The following is a 23,323-nucleotide window of genomic DNA, read 5'->3' as shown; positions in this document are numbered from 1 at the left end:
AAAAAAAAGAATTCTGTATTTGTACCAAGGACAATAAAAAGGAAGATGAAAGTAACTGACTCCCCACGATGTCTGGAAACACTAATTAGTCCCTTCAGATACTGTTTGGATAATATATTTATGCATGATTCTAAACCCTTTATGAAAACAAAAATCAAAAGTTGTTCACCTACTTTCCTCCACCTATAGAGTTGCATCTGCAATCAGGTGATTTCAAGGATGATTTACGAGTAGAAACTTGAGTCTCCAGGTGGAACAAGAAGAGAGCCACAGATGACTTTACAGAGTAAACCCAATTTGGGAACTACTAAAAGAGACAATTAGAAATACTACATACTATGAAAAAAAATCAGGAAATATATATTTTGATATGTAGTCCTAAGTTATCTGGCTTTTTGAACAACTCTACACTTGATATTACAATCAACAGAACAAGAGAAAAGTCATCATTTGGCAAGGATAGAGAATCCAATTCAGAAAAAAAACACCAACAAAATCCACCCAGGAGCATATGAAGTACATTTAGAGCTTTAAGCTAGCACAGATGTTACCTTGTATTAGGTTACTTGTCGCACCTACCAGGACCATAACGACCTTGTCTGCATGAGGATTCAGCCAAGATACTCCACATTTCTATGTTGACTGGGAACTATACAAACTGGGGGGAAAAAACTGTAAAGCCAAGTCAACAAAACACTTAAGGGGCTTATTCCCAGTTTTAAAAGCATTAGCATTCTAAGAAATAAAACAAAGCATATTTACTCAGCAAGATAATCCTGAAACTTCACAGTAAACCTACCTACCAGAAATTATGGAAGGAAATGTTATCAAATGAATTGCTAAATAGCAACTTCCTACTCTACTATCTGTATCATTAGATGTTTCTTGCTAACAGATGACTAAATAATAACATCCAGTTCTTTGGCAGAAAATGTGAGGTTCAGAAGACTGCAAATTCTAGATCCCCTCTACTATAGTATAAATATGGGCATTTCTCTTAGCCATATCACAACAGTTGTAACTACAAATCAAACTTATGGTCAACATAAATGTATGATAAAAAACTACAAAGTATATGTAATTTAAAGTATTATGTGTACATTAAGAAATAATCTTGTTACAATCAAATTCTCATGTTTATAAATGAGTCTATAGGCCTGTGTTCAAACAAGGGAAGTCTTGGACTGACTTTCATATTATATAATAACCAATTTTTAGCATTCCAAATATATAGCCTGTATAGAAAATGCTCTAATCTCTCTTTTCTGCAAGTTATCAATAGTGTGTTCTGAAAGTACTTTCAGAACACACAGAATAGTGTGTTCTGAGGTACTTTCAGAACCTCACACAAAAATTAATCCTAATTTTATGGATCCCATATCAGAAGAAATTCCTTCAAGTGTATGGTGATTCCACCATGGACCCACCAGAGTGTGACATACAAACAGAGGGAAAGTGCGCCAGAAATACAGTAAGCCACCAGAGGGGAGGGGATGGAGGGCTGGGCAAAACAGGTGAAGGGGAATAGGAGATGCAGGCTTCTAGCTGTGTAACTCATGTGGGAAACAAAGGCAAAAGAAAAAAATTAAATTTCTTTACTACTTATAGCCCATTGACAAGTCCTTGAAACAGGCAGAGTGACATTCCTCTAAGAAATCAGCTACTTCAATGTTGCTAAGGGCAAAAGGCAATCTTAGCCCAACACCCCAGGATCCTGTGGTCTACTTTAATATAAAAAAATTCCTTTGGAAACTTCCTTTATCTCTACTCCCCCACTAAGATGCATGTTGGCAACCATCTCCCAAGGATATGGCCCACTGATATACAACTGAAGGGTCTCATGACTAAGGGTTTACTAGATAGTAATAAATGACTTTTCCTAACAACATCTAGCCCCCTCAAGATCCCAGAAAGCTTGCTTCCAAAATTCCTTAGAGACTTAAGCTATCCATAACCCCCTCCCAGCTTGAAAATAATGCGCCACTTCTCACGACTCCAGTGCAACTTTTTCTCGCCACAGATCCTGTCCCCGTGCTTTAATAAAACCACCTTTTTGCATGAAAGATGTCTCAAGAATTCTTTCTTGGCCATCAGCTCCATACCCCAACATTTTCCTACATCATTTGACATCTAATGTGAGTCTCAGTGCAGACTTGCTAAGTACTTTCACTTCTCTTCTACTTTCATTCCAAGGGCTTTTCAAGGGGTATGGTCTTCTTGGAACATTTTCATGTCAATTACTCAGGCTGTAATCTTCTAGCCCATAGCTATGCTACAGGGAGAAGAAAGCCTGCCTTTTGGCTGAAAGTTAGTACCCTGGCTGGAATGGTAATAAGACCCAGAAACCTGATGCCCTCTCTTTATTCCTGTCCTTATACAAAGTTGTCTGTCTTGGGCACAGGACAGTGACCTAAGAGACTAGTATGGCTGCTGATCTTAAGACTGCAGCACAAGGGGCGCCTGGGTGGCTCAGTGGGTTAAGCCGCTGCCTTCGGCTCAGGTCATGATCTCAGGGTCCTGGGATCGAGTCCCGCATCGGGCTCTCTGCTCAGCAGGGAGCCTGCTTCCTCCTCTCTCTCTCTCTCTGCCTGCCTCTCTGCCTACTGTGATCTCTCTATGTCAAATAAATAAATAAAATCTTTAAAAAAAAAAAAAAAAAAAAAAAAAAGACTGCAGCACAAGATTTCCTCCTCACTGGTCTGTGATCTCTTTCATATCCCTGGTCTAGCTGCTTTTGGCCACTTGGAACTGGCCAAAACCAATACATATTGAATTAAAGTCCTACTGGGGATGGTTCCTAGAGAAGTTGGTGGTAAAGACTATTATTTATTGGAATGCTGTTTAGACCATGATGGACTTCTATCTTTATTGTTTTTGATCAATATCCTCTAATTACCACTTAAGCTACAAGATTGGGTAACTTCCCCCTTGTAAAACTTTCCTAATGTTTCCCATCAGTTAAAAACTGCAGGTTCTTCAAGGCAAGGTAAAATAAAGCATGTCCTTCCTGGCATGACCTTTAAGGCAAGGTAAAATAAGGTACGGTCCTTATAGCATGACCTCTAAGGCACGATATCTTGGTCTATATACTGGCACCCATTTTGTGGTCCAGAATGTGATGGCGAAGTGGGGGGTGGGGGAAAGAACCTAGCGTCCCTCCTCCCAGGCCTTTTAACAGCAGGGCAATGATCATATGGATTTTGTTCAAGGGACATCTCAGGCCACTTTGACACCAGGAACATCTGATTCCACCCAGGAAAACAGGGGGGAAGGGGTATTTTCTTGGTACTGGATCTTCTCTCTTCAGTTCCCAAGGACTCTCCCTTGGGATCCCTTTTAACCCACTGGAAACAATTCAGATTGCAAAATTCAGCAAAGGACTGGTTGTCTGTAATACTGCATGGCCTCAGGAAGATCTCAGATCTGTTCTACAGGCAACAGGGCAAATGGAGCAGAAATACCCTAGGTCCAGGCCATCAAGGCTCTAAATCAGGACCGGGACCTAAGGGCCTCTTGCAGAACTTGTTTGGTCAGTAACCAGGCTAGTAAACTCCCTTCTGATATGTTAAATGATAATTATCTAAATAGGCCTCCTCCTGATAGAACCCAGGTTGCTAGAGGAAACACAGGCCATTCTTAATGAAGGGGACTCTGACTCTCTCACTGTTCCACCTCCTAATAAGAGGTAGAGGCTTCTCCCTCATTTCCCAGGTTAATAGCTATAATTAGAGCCAACTATGGACAGTCTACCTTAGTACCAGGACTTTAAGGAATATTCCCAAATAGCTGCCCAAACTCCCTTTGTTTTGGGGAAATTCCCTGTCTTCTGTGGCCCGACATGGACTGCATATTTCCACTTTGGTGGGGAAAAAACCATGGTGTCAGCTCATCCCCTCCTTCTGTTCCTACACCACCTTGGGTGCTGCCTGGTTCCTATACCATCCTCAGTGCCTCTGGCATCACTGGCCCCTTTCCTCCCCTCACTGCCAAGGAGAGAAGAGCACTTTCCTGGAGTTACCACAGCCCACTTCAGATTTCTCCACCAGTGCCCCAGGTAAAAACTGACAGTGGGGAACAAATTAACTTTTACAGTGGACCCAGGTGGAACATAATTCAGTATTTAACTGATTTAACTTCGTTGGCTTAATTAAAAGACATGTCTTTAGCGTCACCAGCATTAAATATGCAACTTTCATTTTACCAGGGATTACTGAAGGTCAAATAAGCCATGTTACCTCTGTTGCAATTTGTTAGCAAATAGATGACTTAAAATGGTTAATTTTGTCTGTCTCAAAGTTTTCAGGGGTAATTGTTAAGATAGCTTTCAAAAGTCCTTCGGTAACCTGAAAACTTTAATGTTTTGCTTGGATGATAAATTGGGATTGAATTCATTAGACATCTAGGTCTTTTCCAAATAGGATAACGGGGGTGCCTGGGTGGCTCAGTGGGTTAATCCTCTGCCTTCGGCTCAGGTCATGATCTCAGGGTCCTGGGATGGAGCCCCGCATCGGGCTCTCTGCTCGGCGGGGGGCCTGCTTCCTCCTCTCTGCCTGTGTCTCTGCCTACTTGTGATCCCTGTCTGTCAAATAAATAAATAAAATCTTAAAAAAAAAAAAAGAGTTTCCAAATAGGATAACGGGCTAAAGCATTGATTACCAAATGTAGGTTTGTGCTCTTGACTTCTTATTACAGAGAAACTATAAGAATATTTGGGTCTGTGGCGCCTGGGTGGCTCTGTCGTTAAGTGTCTGGTGTCTGCCTTTGGCTCACGTCATGATCCCAGGGTCCTGGGATTGAAACCCCCACATGACACGCCCCAGGCATTGGGCTCCCTGCTCAGTGGGAAGTCAGCTTCTCCCTCTCCTACTCCTCTTGTCTTCCCTCTTTCCTTCTCTCTGTCAAATAAATAAAATCTAAAAAAACAAAAACAAAAACAAAAACAAAAAAGGTGGGACACCTGGGTGGCTCAGTTGGTTAAGCATCTGCCTTAGGCTCACATCATTATCCCAGGATCCTGGGATCGATTCCTGCATGGGAATCCCTGCTTAGTGGGGAGCCTGCTTCTCCCTCTGCTGGTGCTATCTCTGGCAAATAAATAAAATCTTTTATTTTTTTTTTTTATTTTTTTTTTTTAAAGATTTTATTTATTTATTTTTCAGAGAGAGAGAGGGAGAGGGAGAGAGCGAGCACAGGCAGACAGAGTGGCAGGCAGAGGCAGAGGGAGAAGCAGGCTCCCCGCCAAGCAAGGAGCCGGATGTGGGACTCGATCCCAGGACGCTGGGATCATGACCTGAGCCGAAGGCAGCCGCTTAACCAACTGAGCCACTCAGGCGTCCCAAATAAAATCTTTTAAAAAAAGGATATTTGGGTCTGTTGGAAAACATGCTTTGTGCTTAGCTGATTCATAAATTCATTATCTAAAGAATTCTGGTGTAACAGTTCATGATGGGTTACTACTTAGTCTTCATTGGAAACTAAGTTTCTAAGAGTCAGAATTCTGCAAAATGTAATTAAGACTGAGAAATAAAGGAAGTAACTCTGTATGTGTAAGAAAGATACAAGGAATAGAAATACATTTTTGTTGAAGGTATAAGAAAGTAATTTTGTCCTAAAATGACACTGGTTGTTCGGAGACAGGGCTTGGGACAAAATCTGAATGCAAGGAAAAGCTATAGAAGGGTTTCAAGGGAAATCTTTGAAAAGGAATTTTATGTGTGGTCAGGATGGACTAAGATTGAAATGAATGGATTTTAAAAATACACTGGTATAAGATTGAAATTCTGCTTTCTCTGTTAAAAAGACAAGTTTTCTTGGACTGTTGGTCTGCCTTTTTTTTTTTTTTTAAAGATTTTATTTATTTCTTTGACAGACAGAGATCACAAGTAGGCAGAGAGGCAGGAAGAGAGAGAGGAGGAAGCAGGCTCCCTGTCAAGCCTGATGTGTGGTTCGATCCCAGGACCCTGGGATCATGACCTGAGCGGAAGGCAGAGAGAGGCTCTAACCTACTGAGCCACCCAGGCACCATGGTCTGCTCTTGATTAGAAAATATAAACAAAGTTGTTTTCTCCTTTGTCTGTCCAGATAAACCGGTTTTTAGGTTTTGTCTTTATCAAGTCTTTAATGATCTGTAATCCTATTTAGGCATGTGCTTTAAAATTTTCTAAGGTTTTAAACAAGATTCCCCAAGAATTAAATTATAAATGAAGTCTCTGACTAATTAGGCTTCTTTATATGGTGTGTTGGTTCTGGTAAAAGGTTATCACTCGGGGCACCTAGGTGGCTCAGTGGGTTAAACCTCTGCCTTCTGCTCAGGTCTCCACTCAGGGTCCTGGGATAGAGCCCCGCATCGGGCTCTCTGCTCAGCCGGGAGCCTGCTTCTCTGTCTGCTTGTGATCTCTCTGTCAAATAAGCAAAGAAAATCTTAAAAAAAAAAAAAAAAGGGTTATCACTCAATATTCTGATTATTGAAGTGTTCTTTGTCACAGAAATAACTGAACTTCCTTGTCAACTGCATTATAATGAACTCTCATCAGATCATTAACAATGTCCATTTCTGAGTTTTTGTCATTTCTAATTGTTCTTATTCTCTTGAAAAATAAGTTTTGGGGCACCTGGGTGGCTCAGTTGGTTAAGCGTCTGCCTTCAGCTCAGGTCATGGTCCCAAGTTCCTGGGATCGAACCCCACTTGGGCTCCCTGCAAGCAGGGAGTCTGCTTCTCCCTCTCTCTACCACTCCCCATTTGCGCTCTCTTGCTCACTTTCTCAAATAAAAAGAATCTTTAAAATAAAAGAGTTTTGTCTTCAAGGAGATTCATATAAAGGACTTTTTTTTTGACAAATAACAGATATTTGATATCTTTACAATCATAAAACTGAAATGGATTAAGAATTTCCAGAACTAAAACGCTAGATTCAAACTAAACAAGAATTAGTAACATGGGACTAAATGAACTGAAAAAGATTATAGTTTTATGATTCTCACTTGAAACACTGCTGATTCTTTAATGTTTACTCTTCTGGATTAAGGAAACTTTCTCTTAAGATATCTATGACTTACAGAAATATGATAAAGTATTCATTTGTGAACACATTGAAGCATTTAACTTTTCTCTCTACCAGAACCCTGTGAAATTCAAAGGTCTCAGTAAGTATTCTTTCTTTCATGGCAATCATAGTCCTTTGCATAAGTTCAGTAAGAATCTATTCTCCTTGTAACAGAACACCAATGGAAACATTGGTTATTTTACAAAGCCTTTTAAAAAGGCTTTACTGGAATGTCATATTTGAGAGACACATTCATAGACTCAGATGTGACCAAAGAGTTTTTAGGAACTGAGGCTGACTTTATGAAACATGGAGCCATAAAGCCCCTTAGAAATGCTGGCCTGGGGCGCCTGGGTGGCTCAGTGGGTTAAGCCGCTGCCTTTGGCTCAGGTCATGATCTCAGGGTCCTGGGATCGAGTCCCGCATCGGGTTCTCTGCTCCGCGGGGAGCCTGCTTCCTCCTCTCTCTCTCTCTGCCTGCCTCTCTGCATACTTGTGATCTCTCTGTGTCAAATAAATAAAATCTTTAAAAAATAATAATAATAAAAAAAAGAAATGCTGGCCTGATACCTTGCTTACAGAGTTCCCAGCAGTCTTACCAGATGAATAAAGAAAGTCAATTCCTGGCAGGTGCAAGAACCTCAGGATACTTTGGGGGCCTCAGGAAGAGAAATTCACCCAAATCTACAGATATTGCAGGCATGTCTGATGGCAAGAACTTGGCTTGGCTTCTGGCCTAGAGAGTACTAAAAGTTCAATCTAGACTCCTTATGAAAAGTTTCAGCAGCAGATTTTAAAGATCTATATGGCCAACCGCTATTCTTGCTGAGCTTATGAAAATAGACCAAATTTGTTAAAATTGAACTTGTTTTACAAATTAACCTCAATATATCCATCTCTGGAAATAATGGTGATTTTAGATAGAAAAATTATTTCAATAACCCACCTTGTTATTAATCTTGTTAAATTCTAGTTCTGATTGTCTTTGAATGTTTGTTGTTTGCCTAAGCTAGACAACTTGAAGTAACTTCAGAGAAATTGCCACTATAGCTCATGTATAGACAATCCTTCCTGGTTATTCTGTGGGAATAACAGGACCCCATGGGCATATGATTATTGGAACAGCTGCCAAATGGGATTGATTCCCCAACAACTCTGTAACTCAACTATCTCCCTGACCAATTCTGTGTGGAAGGGGTGACAAAATCATTCCTTAAAAGCCAGAGAATAGGGTGCCTGAGTGGCTCAGTTGGTTAAGCGACAGCCTTTGCCTCAGGTCATGATTCTGCAGTCCTGGGATCCAGTCCCACATCAGGCTCCGTGCTCGGCAGGGAGCTGGCCTCTCCCACTGACCTCTCTCCTCTCATGCTCTCTCTCTCTCTCATTCTAATAAATAAATCTTAAAAAAAAAAAGTATATACCCCCACTCTACAGGGTTAACTATGGACTTGTGGAGATAATGAATGACCCCACCTTCCCTATGACTGGATTAGGTGATCTGCTGCTCTTTCCCGAGGCAACACTTCTCCCATTTGCCAGTGATTTCTCATAATTCGAATACTGTTCAGGACAGACCTCAAACAAAGAGGGCTTCTAGATGGTTTTATTCCTTAGTTATATTTATCCCATGAGTTACCCCTATTACATAAAATTGCAAATAAAGGCTTTAGCTGAGCATAGATCAGCTACCTTTAACCAGACCAAACTTGTAGTCACCCACAAATTCAAAAGGTAGCCTTCCAAAACCAAATGGCCCTTGATATCCTGACTGCAGAACAAGGAGGCCCAGAATTAGATGACTGGCTCCTAATGGGGCCCACAGGCTATGCGGCTCTACCTTGTGTCTACCGCTTCCCCCAGGCTGGATAGGCCACAGTACCCTGAGTTTTGCCTGGATGCACGGACGCGTTATCAAAACCATTACCAACCCAGTTAAACTTCCAAATCTTAAGCAACAGTCAATACATTCTGCTATTTCATTGGTATGACCACCTAGCATCCATATTTGTTCCTTCTTTGGAACTGAGGGTGTTGTTTGGCACATGGAAGCTCTTAATAAATACACAAAGCCCTAAATGACACTCAAAAATGGCATTTCTCTATTAAATACTTGAGTAACATAAATGCATAAAGCAGTTTTACAAAGTAGAATAACACTAGATGTTTTAGTGCTACACAAGGTAGAACTTGCGCTGTTGTAAAAACAGAATGCTGTGTATACATACCAGATAACCACAAATTTAAAATTTAAATTTAATTTCTGGGTTTCTAACTGATATGAATACTCAAATTGGTGCTTTATTTTTTCTATATTTTATTTATTTGACAGAGAGAGACACAGTGAGAGAGGGAACACAGGCAGGAGTGGGAGAGATTGAGGCAGGCTTCCTGCCAAGCAGGGAGCCTGATTCGGGGCTGGATCCCAGGACACTGGGATCATGACCTGAGCTGAAGGCAGACACTGAACAACTGAGCCATCCAGGCATCCCTCAAATTGGTGCTTTAAATGATCCCTCTTTTTCCTTTAATGAGTCCTCTTGGACTAGAGAAGAATTTTGTCAACTGTCAAAGGACTCTTATTAGGACTTTTTTTGTTATTCTAATCACATTTTGCTGTTTTCTCCCATGTCTCTCCACCTGGTCCATAGACTCCATCACTGCCGAAACTTCAAGCCAATAGATGATCCTGTCATCAGAAAGAGACTCATACACGTGGTCTCCCTTGGATTCAGCTGCCTCTGCCTTTTGTAACTTCTCTGTATAGAAGCCCAATGTTGGCCCATAGGTAGGGACAGCTCTACTTCTCTATTTAGCTGGAAGAAGTTACAGAAGATGAGACCGTCCACCTCAAGAACCTTAAAGATTTAAGGGTCAAAACTTTCCAGGGGGGAATGATGTAGAAAACAAGAGCAGGGAAAAAAAAAAAAAAAGAAAGAAAGAAAGAAAAAGAAATTCTTAAACTGCTTTACTACCTACAACCCATTGACAAGTCCTTGAAACAGGCAGAGTGACATTCTTCTAGGAAATCAGCTACCTCGATGTCGCTAAGGGCAAAAGGCAATCTTAGCCCAACCCCCCAGGATCCTGTGGTCTACTTTAATATATAAAAATTCCTCTGGAAACTTCCTTTATCTCTACTCCCCCACCAAGATATATTTTGGTAATCATCCCCCAAGGATATGGCTCACTGATACACATCTGAAAGGTCTCATGACTAAGGGTTTACTAGACAGTAATAAATGACCTATTTCAAACAACATCTAGGCCCCTCAAGCTCCTGGAAACCTTGCTTCCAAAATTCCTTAGAGACTTAAGCTATCCCTAACCCCCTCCCAACTTGAAAATAACCGGCCACTTCTCATGACTCCAGTGCAACTTTTTCTGGCCACAGGTCCTGTCCGTGTGCTTTAATAAAACCATCTTTTTGCACAAAAGATGTCTCAAGAATTCTTTCTTGGCCATCAGCTCCAAACCCCACCATTTTCCTACATCGGAATGAATAAATCATGGGAACAAAGGGGACTTAGGGAATATGATAACACACAGAAAATACAATGATACTGTAATAGTATTTCACAGTGACATATGGTAGCTACACTTGTGGTGAACACAGCAGAGCCTATAGAGGTGAATCACTATGTTGTACACCTGAAACTATTTTAACACTGAGAATCAACTATACTCAAAAAAGTGGGGGGCTGGAGGGTGCAAACTGGCTGGCTCAGTCTCAAAGCCTAGGCCTTCCTCCCTGGGGTCATGATCCCAGGGTCCCAGGACAGAACCCCACATCCGGATCCCTGCTTGGCAGGAAGCCTGTTTTCCCTCTCCTACTCCCCCTGCTAGTGTTCCTGCTCTGGCTGGCTGTCAAATAAATACTTCTTAAAAAACGATTTGGGGGAGGTAAGCTAAAATCATGCTAACACACACTGTATCGAAAAACATTTTCAGGGGGGGCCCCTGGGTGGCTCAGGTCATGGTCTCAGGGTTCTGGGATCCATCCCCACATCAGGCTCTCTGCTCCGCAGGGAGCCTGCTTCCCCCCTCTCTCTGCCTGCTTCTCTGCCTACTTGTGATCTCTGTCAAATAAATAATCTTAAAAAAAAAAAAAAGGCATTTTCAGCGCTCATTAACAAGTCAGCATGTTCTCTCTATCCACAGAATTAAAAAACACAAGCTACACAACTAGAGGGGGGAAAAAAAGGAAGGGAGCATCAGGACAAAGACCTGGAGAAATGGAGAGGGAAGATGTACAAGGAAGTTTTCAAGGAAACCTTAAATTCAATTTGAAATGTAGGATAACGCACAGCAGAGCTTCAGTCACAAGTTTCCTAAGGCACCCAGAATTGTCACATGTTTCCCAAGCATTGTTCCGGCACGCAGAATTCCCTCAATGACTAACTCTCACAGAATGAAGGCATAATCACAGAACTCCTCCTCTGAAACAAAAGAACAATACTTCTGAGTACGCCTTTTCACAGGTGTGCTCAGGGGGAAAAAAAAAAAAAAACCACCAAGGAACCAAAAACCGGAAAACCAAAAGGCCAAAAAGTTCCAACTTGCAGACCAAGGGATCAGCAAATGGGACTCCGGGGCCGTACTGGGCGGGCAGCGTCGGACACACAGGACAGAATGGGCCTGTCCCCAGAGCTCTTCTCGTGGCCCCGCCGCCTTTCCCACCCCGGGTGACAACACTTTTGTCCTCGTCGGAGCCCGTCCGACCCCAGCCGACAGCACTTTTCTCGGACGCCCCGCACGCGCTGCCCAGAGGAGGCTGCCAGCCGCACGCCCAACCACCGCTCTCGGAGAAGTCCTCCACGGCCTCACGAGAAAGAGTTTGGACTGGCAAGTCCGCAGAATGCGCCATCCCTTCCAGAAGTAGCCAGAGTTAGAAACTGGGAGAGGGAGGCGGAAACCAAAAGAGTCAAGAGGGCAGCTTCGGGAGAGGACGAGGCGGAGCAGGGCAGCCTCGGCCACGCTGGCTGCGGCGTGAGGCAAGGGGGAAAACGCTGCAAAGTCGGTGCAGGGGGCGCTCGGCCGCCCGCGGCTGGGCGGCCGGACGCTCAGGGAAGCAAGCCTCCTGAGGCTAGGGCGTCCCGACCGTCGCGCCGCCGGAAACGCCCGGCCTGTAGGTCGCCGCGCGGCGGCCTCGGACCGGGCGGTTTCGAACCCCCGCCTAGGAGCCTTCCCACTCGCGTCCCCGACGCCCGCACACTCACCGCGCGCGCGCGCCGCCACGGCGCGGCCGCCCGCCGCCCTCCGCCCCGGGCGCGATCTCAGCCCCGCCCCCGTGCCCGGCCCGTGGACCGGGCCCCTTGCGGCGACGGCGTCGGGGCTACGTCACGGGCGCGTGCGCTCTCCGCGCGCACGGGCAACGACCGGGACGGAACGTTACCCGCGGGGCGTGCTGGTTTCCTTAGAAACGGAGCCGCGCCGGGGAGGCGGTGGAGAAACAAGGGCTACCTTCGGGCCCCTGGTGAAGCCAGGATGCCGTCCAAGGGAAAGGATAAAAGGAAAGGCAAGAGTAAAGGCAAAGGCAAAGACAAGAAGTAAGGAGAAGCCACGCTGGGGTCCCCTCTCCCTGAGCCTGCCCTTGGGGATTCGGGGCTGGAACAAGTGGGGCGCTGGGGCTGGCCGGCTGGTCAACTGCCTTTCTCTTGCTCTCCTGGCTTCTGAACAGGACAGCCTCGTTGTTCCAAAATTCCCCAAATGCATGCGAAACTGTACTGCTTCGATCTAAAAACAATAGAGTGTGAGATTTGGGACCCTGAGTAGTTTAGACACAGCCCCTGCCTATGTGTATGCATTAACTGTGGAGGCAGATAAGTTCCCAAAGAGTAAAATACAGGAGCAAATGAAATAGGGGATCGTGAAAAAAAACCACAGAACTGGGAATGGGGGGGAAGAGTTGGTTCTGACGCTGAAGAACAGAAGGTCAGGATAACATTTCTTGGTATAATGAAGGTCCTCTAGACCAGCAATGAAATGTCCTGTGGGGTGTTGATCAGCATGTGTGGCTATTAAATTAAAAGTAGAATTTAAAAATCAGATCTTCTGTTGTAGCAGCCACATTTCATACACATTTCAACATGTGGCTACTGGTTACTGTATTGGACAGCCCAGATATAGTACATTTCTGTCACCACAGAAAGTTCCATGGGACAGTACTGCTCTAGACCAATGGTTCTCAACTGGGGGCGATTTTGGCTCCCGGGTACATCTGGCACTTTCTAGAGACATTTTTGGTTCTCATCTGGGGATATGTACTACTGGCATCCAGTGGGTAGAGACCAAGGATATTGTTAAACATCCTGCAATGCACAGGACACCCCCATCTGCTCTCCAAACAGAAATATTTGGCTCAGGATGTCAGTAGAGTCAGGGTTGGAAACCCCTGCTCAAGATTGTAAGCTTCTCTAGAATAGGCACTAATCATATTCACCGTATCTTCAGGACCTAGCAGAGATCCTAGAACATAGTAGATGCTTATTATTTGTTAAATAAATTAAGGGGTCTGTTTGTATATGCTTCAACTTGAATCTTCTCTTTTTTCCATGGGAACTATGCTCTGGGTTCATTCTTTACCCTCCCACCCCAGCCTGAGAGATCACTGTAGTGTAGTTGAGAATATCTTAAACATCTAGAGAATTTCTTGGTGATTGAAGAAGTAGTTCCTTGGGTTTTTTGAAGGATTCCTTTTGGTTCAAAGGAAAACGTAAAAGATGTGAACAAATTGGGTAATTGTTCAGGTTTCCCCAAGCTGGTCAGAACATTGGCATTGCTCTAGCACTAACCCTTTCCACACTTGGAGTTGCTGCTAGGTTGCCGTTGAATCTATGGGTGACTTTTGGGGTTTGTGGGAATCACACATGGTGTCCAGCATCAATCACTATAAATGGGACCAAAAGGGAATCCCCAAACTTGTAAAGTTTACAAGGTAACTTGTTTAAAGAGAGTAATACATGCTCGGTACAGGAAGTTTAGGAAGCATGGAAAGTCAAAGTAGAAAACAAAAATCACCTGTAATCCTATCATCCAAAGATAACCACTACTATCATTTGGGGATATTCTTTTTCTTCTTTATAAAATGATAGCCCAGTGTACCTAGTTATTTTTAACTCTCCCCCTCTATTAATACAAGTATTCTTCTGCAGTGTAATTTCTTTCTTTCTTTTTTACATACTTGCATAGTTAAGCACTTAAAAAAAATTATTTGAGAAGGAGAGAGAGAGCATGAGCAGAGTGAGGAGGGAGTGAGAAAGAGAGAATCCTTCAGCAGACTCCCCAGTGAGCATAGAGCTGGATCCCAGGACCCTGAGATCATGATCTGAGCCGAAGTGAGATCATGACCGGTGCTGGGTTAGTTAAGCAACTGAGCCACCCAGGTGCCCCAGTCTTGCACTTTTTTAAAGTGTCAAGGGCTTATCACATTCTCAGAACTCACTAACATATGTTTTCTATTTTTGACCATGTATCAACAGTACATTTATCAACAGTGAGGAACATTGAGGGTAACAGACCTTATATTCCTTGGATTTTCCATGACTCATAGTTTGAGAAATTCTGCTTTGTTTTTACAGTCAGTATTAGTGGTTGCTTTATGAGAAATCCTAGGTGCATGAACTGTTCTGAGCAGCTTAGACCTGATACCTTCAGGGAGTAATTGGATGATTATAGCAAGGCAGCCTATCTACTGCCTAAATCATGCTGGAAAGGAAGGTCAAAGCTATAACAGGTTAAAGGGTTGGAGGTGGGGCTGGCCTTAATTTGAAGAGAACAGAAAGGAAAGGGATGGAGAACCAGGAGTTGGTGGGGATGGAGGGTGACAGTATAGAAAGATCCCCACAAATCTACGTGTGAAATATTTAGAGTTCAAATACAGGTAAAGTTCTTACTTATTATCTAAATATTTATGCATCCAGTGCCTATCATATATAAGGGACATTTTTTTGGTTAATCCTCATATAATAAATCTTTGTTTTGAAAAACTTTCCTTTTATCATTTTAATCCTTGAAGACACACTTTACTATTATTATTTTTTTATTCCTCAAAGAGACACTTTATTTTTTTTAATTTATTTTTTATTTATTTTCAGCATAACAGTATTCATTATTTTTGCACCACACCCAGTGCTCCATGCAATCTGTGCCCTCTCTAATACCCACCAGCTGGTACCCCAACCTCCACCCTACTATTATTATTTTTAATTTTTTTTAACCTCTGTATAAATGATAATCATTTGTTTCTCAGCCATTCTTGAAGCTTGGTACATTGTGGCACCAGCCAATAAAGCATTTAACATACTCATCCTAGTGACTTGATCTTTTGTCCAAGGTCTTTTGTCCAAGGAAATCCACCCCCATACACACACACAACCTAAAACAAAACCAAAGCTGGAGTTGGAGTACATGGAAATTACAGAACAATGGACTTACAGTTACACTATGAATGTAGTATCATGCAAAAGGGAAACTAAGGTAATGGATTTGCAGGAGTGAAAACTAAGGTCTAAAACTGAGCGAGTAGGAACAGAAGTGGACAGTTCAAATATGAGAAAAAGAAGTAAATGAAAAGATGTGAAAGATTTATGAAATGAATGTGACTTACCTCCCCTCTTTGTTTTTCCAGTCCTTTATAGTAATGCTCCAAAGCTCCCCCTTCCAAGAAGTCACGCACTTAACTCCCTTATCATTAATGTGTATTTCTTTTTTTTTTTTTTATAAATGTGTATTTCTTATTAACTCATTCACCCAACAATATTTGGTCATATGTGCCAGGCAATGCCAACCAAACAAATAGTAGTAAAAAGAAAGGTATAATTCTAATATAGTAAAGAAGTGGTTGTATATTGTCAATGTCCTCTTCCCATGCAGGAAGATAATAAAAGCTGATGAATCTGCAGTGGACAGAGCCAAGGCCAATGCCTCCCTTTGGGAGGCCAGGCTGGAAGTCACAGAACTCTCTAGGATTGAGTATCGTGATACTTCGCGGAGACTGGCAAAAAGTAATGAGGACTTAAAGAAACAGCAGTATAAAATGGAAAAAGACACAATGTCTGTATTAAGTTACCTGAAGAAGCAGGATCAGGAAAAAGATAATATGGTAGGTAGGTAGAAACTCTCCTGAGCCTCAGTAACTACCTCTGTCATATGTGAAGCAGTATGTTATTTCTGAATGGCTTTACTGTTAGAATTGGCACTTTAAAAAAAAAAAAAAGATTTTATATATTTATTTGACAGACAGATCACAAGTAGGCAGAGAGGCAGACAGAGAGAGGAGGAAGCAGGCTCCCTGCTGAGCAGAGAGCCCGATGCGGGGCTCAATCCCAGGACACTAGGATCATGACCTGAGCCAAAGGCAGAGGCCTTAACCCACTGAGCCACCCAGGCATCCCTAGAATTGGCTCTTTTATTTTTAGCCCTTATCCCATTGTTTTCTTTTTTTAAAAGATTTTATTTATTTGACAGCGAGAGAGAGAGAGAGAGAGAGAGAGAGAGATCACAAGTAGGCAGAGAGGGAGGCAGAAAGGGGGCGAAGCAGGCTCTCCGCTGAGCAGAGATGCCCATGCGGGGCTCAGCCAAAGGCAGAGGCTTAACCCACTGATCCACCAAGGTGCCCCCCCATTGTTTTCTTGTCTGAAATAAAGATTGATGGTCATAAGGGAACATTATGATCCATTTTATTTTAAGAAAAGCATAGGTTATGACCTGTATGTTTTTTTATTTTTTTATTTTTTTATTTTTTATTTATTTTTTTTTTTAAAGATTTTATTTATTTATTTGACAGAGACAGATCACAAGTAAGCAGAGAGGCAGGCAGAGAGAGGAGGAAGCAGGCTCCTGGCTGAGCAGAGAGCCCGATGCGGGGCTCGATCCCAGGACCCTGGGATCATGACCTGAGCCGAAGGCAGAGGCATTAACCCACTGAGCCACCCAGGCATCCCTAGAATTGGCTCTTTTATTTTTAGCCCTTATCCCATTGTTTTCTTTTTTTAAAAGATTTTATTTATTTATTTATTTGACAGCGAGAGAGAGAGAGAGAGAGAGAGAGATCACAAGTAGGCAGAGAGGGAGGCAGAAAGGGGGCGAAGCAGGCTCTCCGCTGAGCAGAGATGCCCATGCGGGGCTCAGCCAAAGGCAGAGGCTTAACCCACTGATCCACCAAGGTGCCCCCCCATTGTTTTCTTGTCTGAAATAAAGATTGATGGTCATAAGGGAACATTATGATCCATTTTATTTTAAGAAAAGCATAGGTTATGACCTGTATGTTTTTTTAAAGATTTATTTATTTAAGGGGGGTGGAGAGATGGAGCACTCACACAAGCAGTGGGGAATGGTCAGAGGAATAAGGAAAGAGAGTTCTCAAGCAGACTCCCCCCTAAGCGCAGAGTCCAGACACAAGGCTCCATCTCACATCCCCAAGATCATGACCTGAGCTGAAATCAAGAGTCCCAAGGCTAAACTGACTGAACTGCCCAGGTGCCCCTGACTGATATGTTTTTTGATATTGATAAATACTTTTAATGACTTAAAAAGCAATTCATTAAAGACTTTTAATAATCCCATGTAGCTACTATTATCATTGCCATTTTATAGATAATTGACTTTCCAAAGGACAGATACCAATTTACGCTCTACCTGGGTGACACAAAGTCACACAGCTCATGGGTGTTAAAGTGGAATTTAGGTGCAACTCCAAATTCTTCTCTTTCCCATCTGCGTCTATGAGCTGCATGAATATTACTTATATATTTGCTTATTGTCTCTTTTCCTGATTAGAATGAAACCTCACAGAAATAAAGGATTTGGAGGCTTTTTAAACTGTGTCTGGTGCTACATCTCCAGCACCTAGTACAGGCATGGCACATAGTAGGCGCTCATTAAAATATTTTTTTACATGCATAAATGAAAGGCTTGTGAGTGTACTGATACTTTGAAAAAGTTAATACTAATCAAAACTTAGTTTAAGATGAGCGTGAAAGCATATTACAGAAATCAGGTAACTGAACATTTGTCTTGATGTGATTTTGTTAAAGTAATTTTTATGCACTACTTTTTTTTTTTTTACCTTCTTTTCTAGGCAATTTCCATTTTAAAAATTACTCTTTCAATAGTAGGCATTATTAAAATTGTCTTCTATAAAGTATTATTCTAAAGTAAGCTTTTAGGTCAAATAATTTTCCAAATACATAGAAGCTTTGTGGCCTGCATTAGCTGATTGCTCTTCATTTATCAGTGTCACTTGTATTTCCTGATTTTCATCTGCCTTCGTATATCAGAAGTCAGCATCTGGTTATAGCAAATAACATAATTTTCTTATAATTGCAGATGCCCATTAAAACCAAAGAGACTATCTTGGAAGGAAGATGTAAAGTGGATTCAATATATCCTGTTTAACTAGCTCTCCTATAGTTGTGTTACTCATTCTACTATATCCTAGAAATGTGTCATTAAGTTTTATTTTAACTGTTTATAGTCTTATGTTAATTATAGAAATATTAGAAATGAAACGTGTTTTGAAAACATACCTTGAACAAAATTAGTGTTTTTGCATTTAAGGCTTTGTTCATGCACAAAATCTCATATTTCACACATGACTTATATGACTTAGAACTGTCACAGTTTATATCTTAGAATTTTTAGGTTTTCCTTAAACTAGTCCAATTACAACAATATTTCACTTATGTATCCTCTGATTCTATAACCATGTCAAGGAATTGTTAGTTTCAAAAGCTACTCAGTTTTCCTACTAAAACATACTAGGAGCCTTGGACAAATGATCGATTCCATGACCAGAGCAGGGAAAGTAAAAGATAAGCCTGGAATCATGTATGTAATCACCTGTGTAAGAGGTGAGTAAGAAAATTAAAAGGCAGGGTAACTGGCTGGCTCAGTTGGTGGATCATGTGACTCTTGATCTCAAGGTTGTGAGTTCGAGCCCCCATGTTGGGTATAGAGATTACTTGAAAATAAAATCTTAAAATTAAAGGGCACAGGTACTAGCTTGAAGGGGCTTCCACTGGCCAAATCTGAAACAATCAAAATAAATGATGATAGTAAAAGATTATAACCCACTGAACGAAATAAGTCCATGAGTGCACAGTGCTAATAAAATATACCTTACTAAATAAATAAATAAATAATGAATAAAATTTAAAAATACATTCTACTCCTTACAGTAGAATGTAGTAAATTATTAAATTTCCAAAGAATGGGGGAGTTAAGTACTGGCACAAAACCAGACACATAGATCATTGGAATAGAATAGAGAAACCAGAAATGGGCCCTAAACTCTATGGTCCATGAATCTTTGACAAAACAGGAAAGAATATCAAATGGAAAAAAGACAGTCTCTTGAACAAATGGTGTTGGGAAAACTGGACAGCCACATGCAGAAGAATGAAACTGGACCATTCATTTCCTTACACCATATATAAAAATAGACTCAAAATTGTTGAAAGACCTAAACATGAGTTAGGAATCCATCAAAATCCTAGAGGAGAACATAGGCAGCAATTTCTTCAACCTTGACCACAGCAACTTCTTGCTAGACATGTCTCCAAAGTCAAGGGAGACAAAGGCAAAATGAACTATTGGGACTTCATCAAGATAAAAAACTTTTGCACAGCAAAGGAAACAGTCAACAAAACCAAAAGACAACCTATGGAATGGGAGAAGATATTTGCAAATGACAAAGGGCTAGTATCCAAAATGTAAAAAGAACTTATCAAACTCAACACCCAAAGAACAAATAATCCAAGAAATGGGCAGAAAACATGAAGGGATATTTCTCCAAAGAAGACATCCAAATGGCCAACAAACACATGAAAACGTACTTAACAACACTTGGCATTAGGGAAAGACAAATCAAAACCTCAATGAGATACCATGTCACACCAGTCAGAATGCCTAAAATTAACAAGTCAGGAAACAACAGATGTTGACGAGGATGCAGAAAAAGGCGAACCCTCCTACACTGTTGGTGGGAATGCAAGCTGGTGCAGCTACTCTGGAAAACAGTGTGGAGTTTGCTGAAAAAGTTGAAAATAGAGGTACCTTACAACCTAGCAGTTGCACCACTGGGTATTTACCCCAAAAATACAAATGTAGTGATCCAAAGAGGCACCTGCACTCCAATGCTTATAGCAGCAATGTCCCTGATAGCCAAACTATGGAAAGAGCCCAGATATCCACTGACTGATGAATGGATAAAGGAGATGCAGGACACACACACACACACACACACACACACACGAATATTACGCATCTATAAAAAATGAAATCTTGCCATTTGCAACAACATGGATGGAGCTAGAGTGTATTAGGCTAAGCAAAATAAATCAATTAGAGAAAGACACTTATCATACAATCTCACTGGTATGTGGAATTTAAGAAACAAGGAGAGGACCATAGGGGAATAGAGGAGAAAATGAAACAAGATGAAACCAGAGAGGGAGACAAACCATAAGAGACTCTTAATCATAGGAAACAAATGAGGTTGCTAGAGGGGAGGAGGGGTAAATGGAGGGGTAACTTGGTGATGGACGTTGGGGGGGGGTATGTGTTGTAATGAGCACTGGGTATTATATATGTCTGATGAATCACAGACCTGTACCCCTGAAACAAATACTACATTATATGTTAATTACTAGAATTTAAATAAATTTTTTAAAAAAGGATGGGGGAGTTAAGTCACCATTTGGCATCATGGTAATAATTGATATAATCAAGAATCTTCAGTGGATGCTGAAACTAATGGTAAAAGTTTGATGATCAGAAGGGTACTTGCATCATCTCAACGTATCTTTCCATAAATTACTTAATAATTATAAAAGGAAAAGTTGTAACTTTTAAGTGGAGAAACCTAGAAGACATAGTCTAACCAATCGATGAAAATTAACATCAATTACCTCAGGATGTAATGCACTGAAAAGCATACATCATCACTTAGACAGTATATGCCTGCCAAAAATGCATAATCTGAATTCGCTCATGCAGAGACATCAGACACCCCAACTCTGGCTGCTATTCTTTAAAACTGTCAAGACCCTAAAAGACAAAGTCTGAGAAACAGTTCCAGATTAAAGGAGACTAGGATACATGATAACTAAATGTGATGCATAATCAAGGATTATATCCTAGACCAGAAAAATATAAGTTGCAATACAGGACACTACTAGGACAATGGGCAAAATTAGAATCTGGACTATAGATGAAACAATAGTCTTATATCAATGTTGAATTTTCTGATTTTGATTACTGTGCTTCTAAAAGAGTGTCCTTTTTCTTAGGAAATATATTCTAAGGTATTTAGTGGTAAAGAGGCATGATGACTTAAACTTACTTAGTCCAAGAAAAAATGTGTATCATTTATATATTCATATATTCATATTTTAGATAGATCTATCTGTGCATACATAGAGAGGGACAACACATTGGGCGAAATTGGGTGAAAAGTATATGAGAAATCTTTGTACTCTTCTTGAAACTTTTTTTCAAAACAGTTACCCAGATAAGAGAAATGTAAATCAAAACTACAGTGAGATATTACTTGATGCCTCTTAAGATGGCTACTACTGTCAGAAAAATAGAAAATAACAAGCACTGGGAAAGATGCAGAGAAATTGGAGTCCTTGTGCACTGTTGGTGGGAATGTAAAATGGTGCAGCCATTATGGAAAACAGTATGTAGGTTCCTCAAAAAATTTAAAAATAGAATTATCACATGATCCAGCAATCCACTTGTGGGTAAATTTCCAAAAGAATTTAAAGCAAGATCTTGAAGAAATATGTGTGCACCCATGTTCACTGAAATATTATTCACAGTCAAGAGGTGGAAGCAACGCAAATGTCCACTGACAGAAGAACGGATAAAGAAAATGCGGTAAATACATAAATAGAATATAATGCAGACTTTCAAAGGAAGGAAATCCTGTTACATGCTACACAGGGATGAACTTCAAGGGCATAATGCTAAATGAAATAAGTCAGTCACAAAAGGACAAATACTGTATGTTTCTACTCAAATGAAATATCTGATGCACTCAAAATCATAAAAATGAAAAGCAGAAAGGTGGTTGCCAAGGGCCGGGAAGTAGGTAGGAGAAGAAATTAGCGTTTCAGGGGCGCCTGGGTGGCTCAGTGGGTTAAAGTCTCTGCCTTCAGCTCAGGTCACGATCTCAGGGTCCTGGGATCGAGCCCCGCATCGAGCCCCGCATCGGGCTTTCTGCTCGGCAGGGAGCCTGCATTCCCCTGCCTCTCTGCCTACTTGTGATCTCGCTTTCTGTCAAATAAATAAATAAAATTTTTTTAAAAAAATTAGCGTTTCATAAATATAGAGTTTCAGTTTTGCAAGATGAAAAAGTTCTAGAGATCTGTTGCTCAACATTGTGAATATATGTAACACAGCTGAACTGTGTACTTAAAAACGGTTCAGATGGTAAACAAAATGTGTTTTTTTAAAAAAGATTTTATTTATTTGACAGATCACAAGTAGGCAGAGAGGCAGGCAGAGAGAGAGAAGGGGAAGCAGGCTCCCTGCTGAGCAGAGCCTGCTGCAGGGCTTGATCCCAGGACCCTGAGATCATGACCTGAGCCGAAGGCAGAGGCTTTAACCCACTGAGCCAACCAGGTGCCCCTGTTTTTGTTTTTGTTTTTTTAACACAAAAATATTGGTTATCCAAGCAACTCTGATGATAGCCAGGTTTTAGAACTGGCAATAGCAGGTCGAAGGCATGGACTATGTCCCCTTTTCTCTTCTCTCCAACTAAAACATAAGTTTCAATATCATGCAAATACTAGGCTACTTAATAAAGGTAAGATACAGGGCAATTTCTTTACCTTCCTGACTCTATATTTCCAACTTCTACAGATTGAAAAACTGAAACAACAATTGAATGAAACAAAAGAAAAAGCCCAAGAGGAGAAGGAAAAATTGGTGAGTGTGTAGGTACATTAATGCTTTCACTTACTGGATGGTCAAGTTTCTGGCAAGCTCAGATATTTAAGGCACAGAAGAGTAAGTGAATGGGTCCTCTCAGTAGTTCAGTGACTTTAAAGCTCACACACTTTATTGTATAGAAGCTCAAAAATAATATAAAATTATGTTTTTTTAAAAAATGATCTGGTAGTAGTGGTGCTACTGAGTTTGTCCATTCTTTCTATGGCTTTTCAGTGGACAGAGGTAGGAAATATGTATTCTTAAAAGATTATATAATGAGCCCATACCAATGTTTTCAATTCAGATGCAGGAGTACAGGATTTATTACTTGATCTGAGTCTCCTT

General features: G+C 41.2%; 2 protein-coding genes across 13 annotated transcripts in view; one reads left to right on the top strand and one right to left on the bottom strand.

Annotated features, from left to right (window-relative positions):
- ENTPD5 (ectonucleoside triphosphate diphosphohydrolase 5 (inactive)) overlaps positions 1-12,307 on the bottom strand; it is a 50,067-nt gene extending 37,760 nt beyond the window's left edge. For 4 of the 8 annotated variants that reach the window (XM_032344970.1, XM_032344966.1, XM_032344973.1 and 1 more), the window contains exons 1-2: positions 12,259-12,307; positions 580-658 (exon numbers count right to left, since the gene is read on the bottom strand). The gene's annotated coding sequence lies outside the window, so the exon portion shown is untranslated. Of the gene's footprint in view, positions 1-551; positions 659-11,346; positions 11,461-12,258 lie in introns of those variants that run through there. The other 4 variants (XM_032344967.1, XM_032344975.1, XM_032344969.1 and 1 more) reach the window with 3 other exon arrangements.
- A 69-nt stretch (positions 12,308-12,376) lies between these two features.
- Positions 12,377-23,323, top strand: part of BBOF1 (basal body orientation factor 1) — a 39,598-nt gene continuing 28,651 nt past the window's right edge. For all 5 annotated transcript variants that reach the window (XM_032344962.1, XM_032344960.1, XM_032344963.1 and 2 more), the window contains exons 1-3: positions 12,377-12,588; positions 15,914-16,142; positions 22,910-22,975. In XM_032344962.1, coding sequence (XP_032200853.1) covers positions 12,527-12,588; positions 15,914-16,142; positions 22,910-22,975 — 357 coding nt within the window. In that variant the 5' untranslated portion in view covers positions 12,377-12,526. The remainder of the gene's footprint in view (positions 12,589-15,913; positions 16,143-22,909; positions 22,976-23,323) is intronic.

Source organism: Mustela erminea, chromosome 5 (assembly GCF_009829155.1).
Source record: "Mustela erminea isolate mMusErm1 chromosome 5, mMusErm1.Pri, whole genome shotgun sequence".
NCBI lineage: Eukaryota > Metazoa > Chordata > Mammalia > Carnivora > Mustelidae > Mustela > Mustela erminea.
This window is presented reverse-complemented; position numbering and strand designations above follow the sequence as displayed.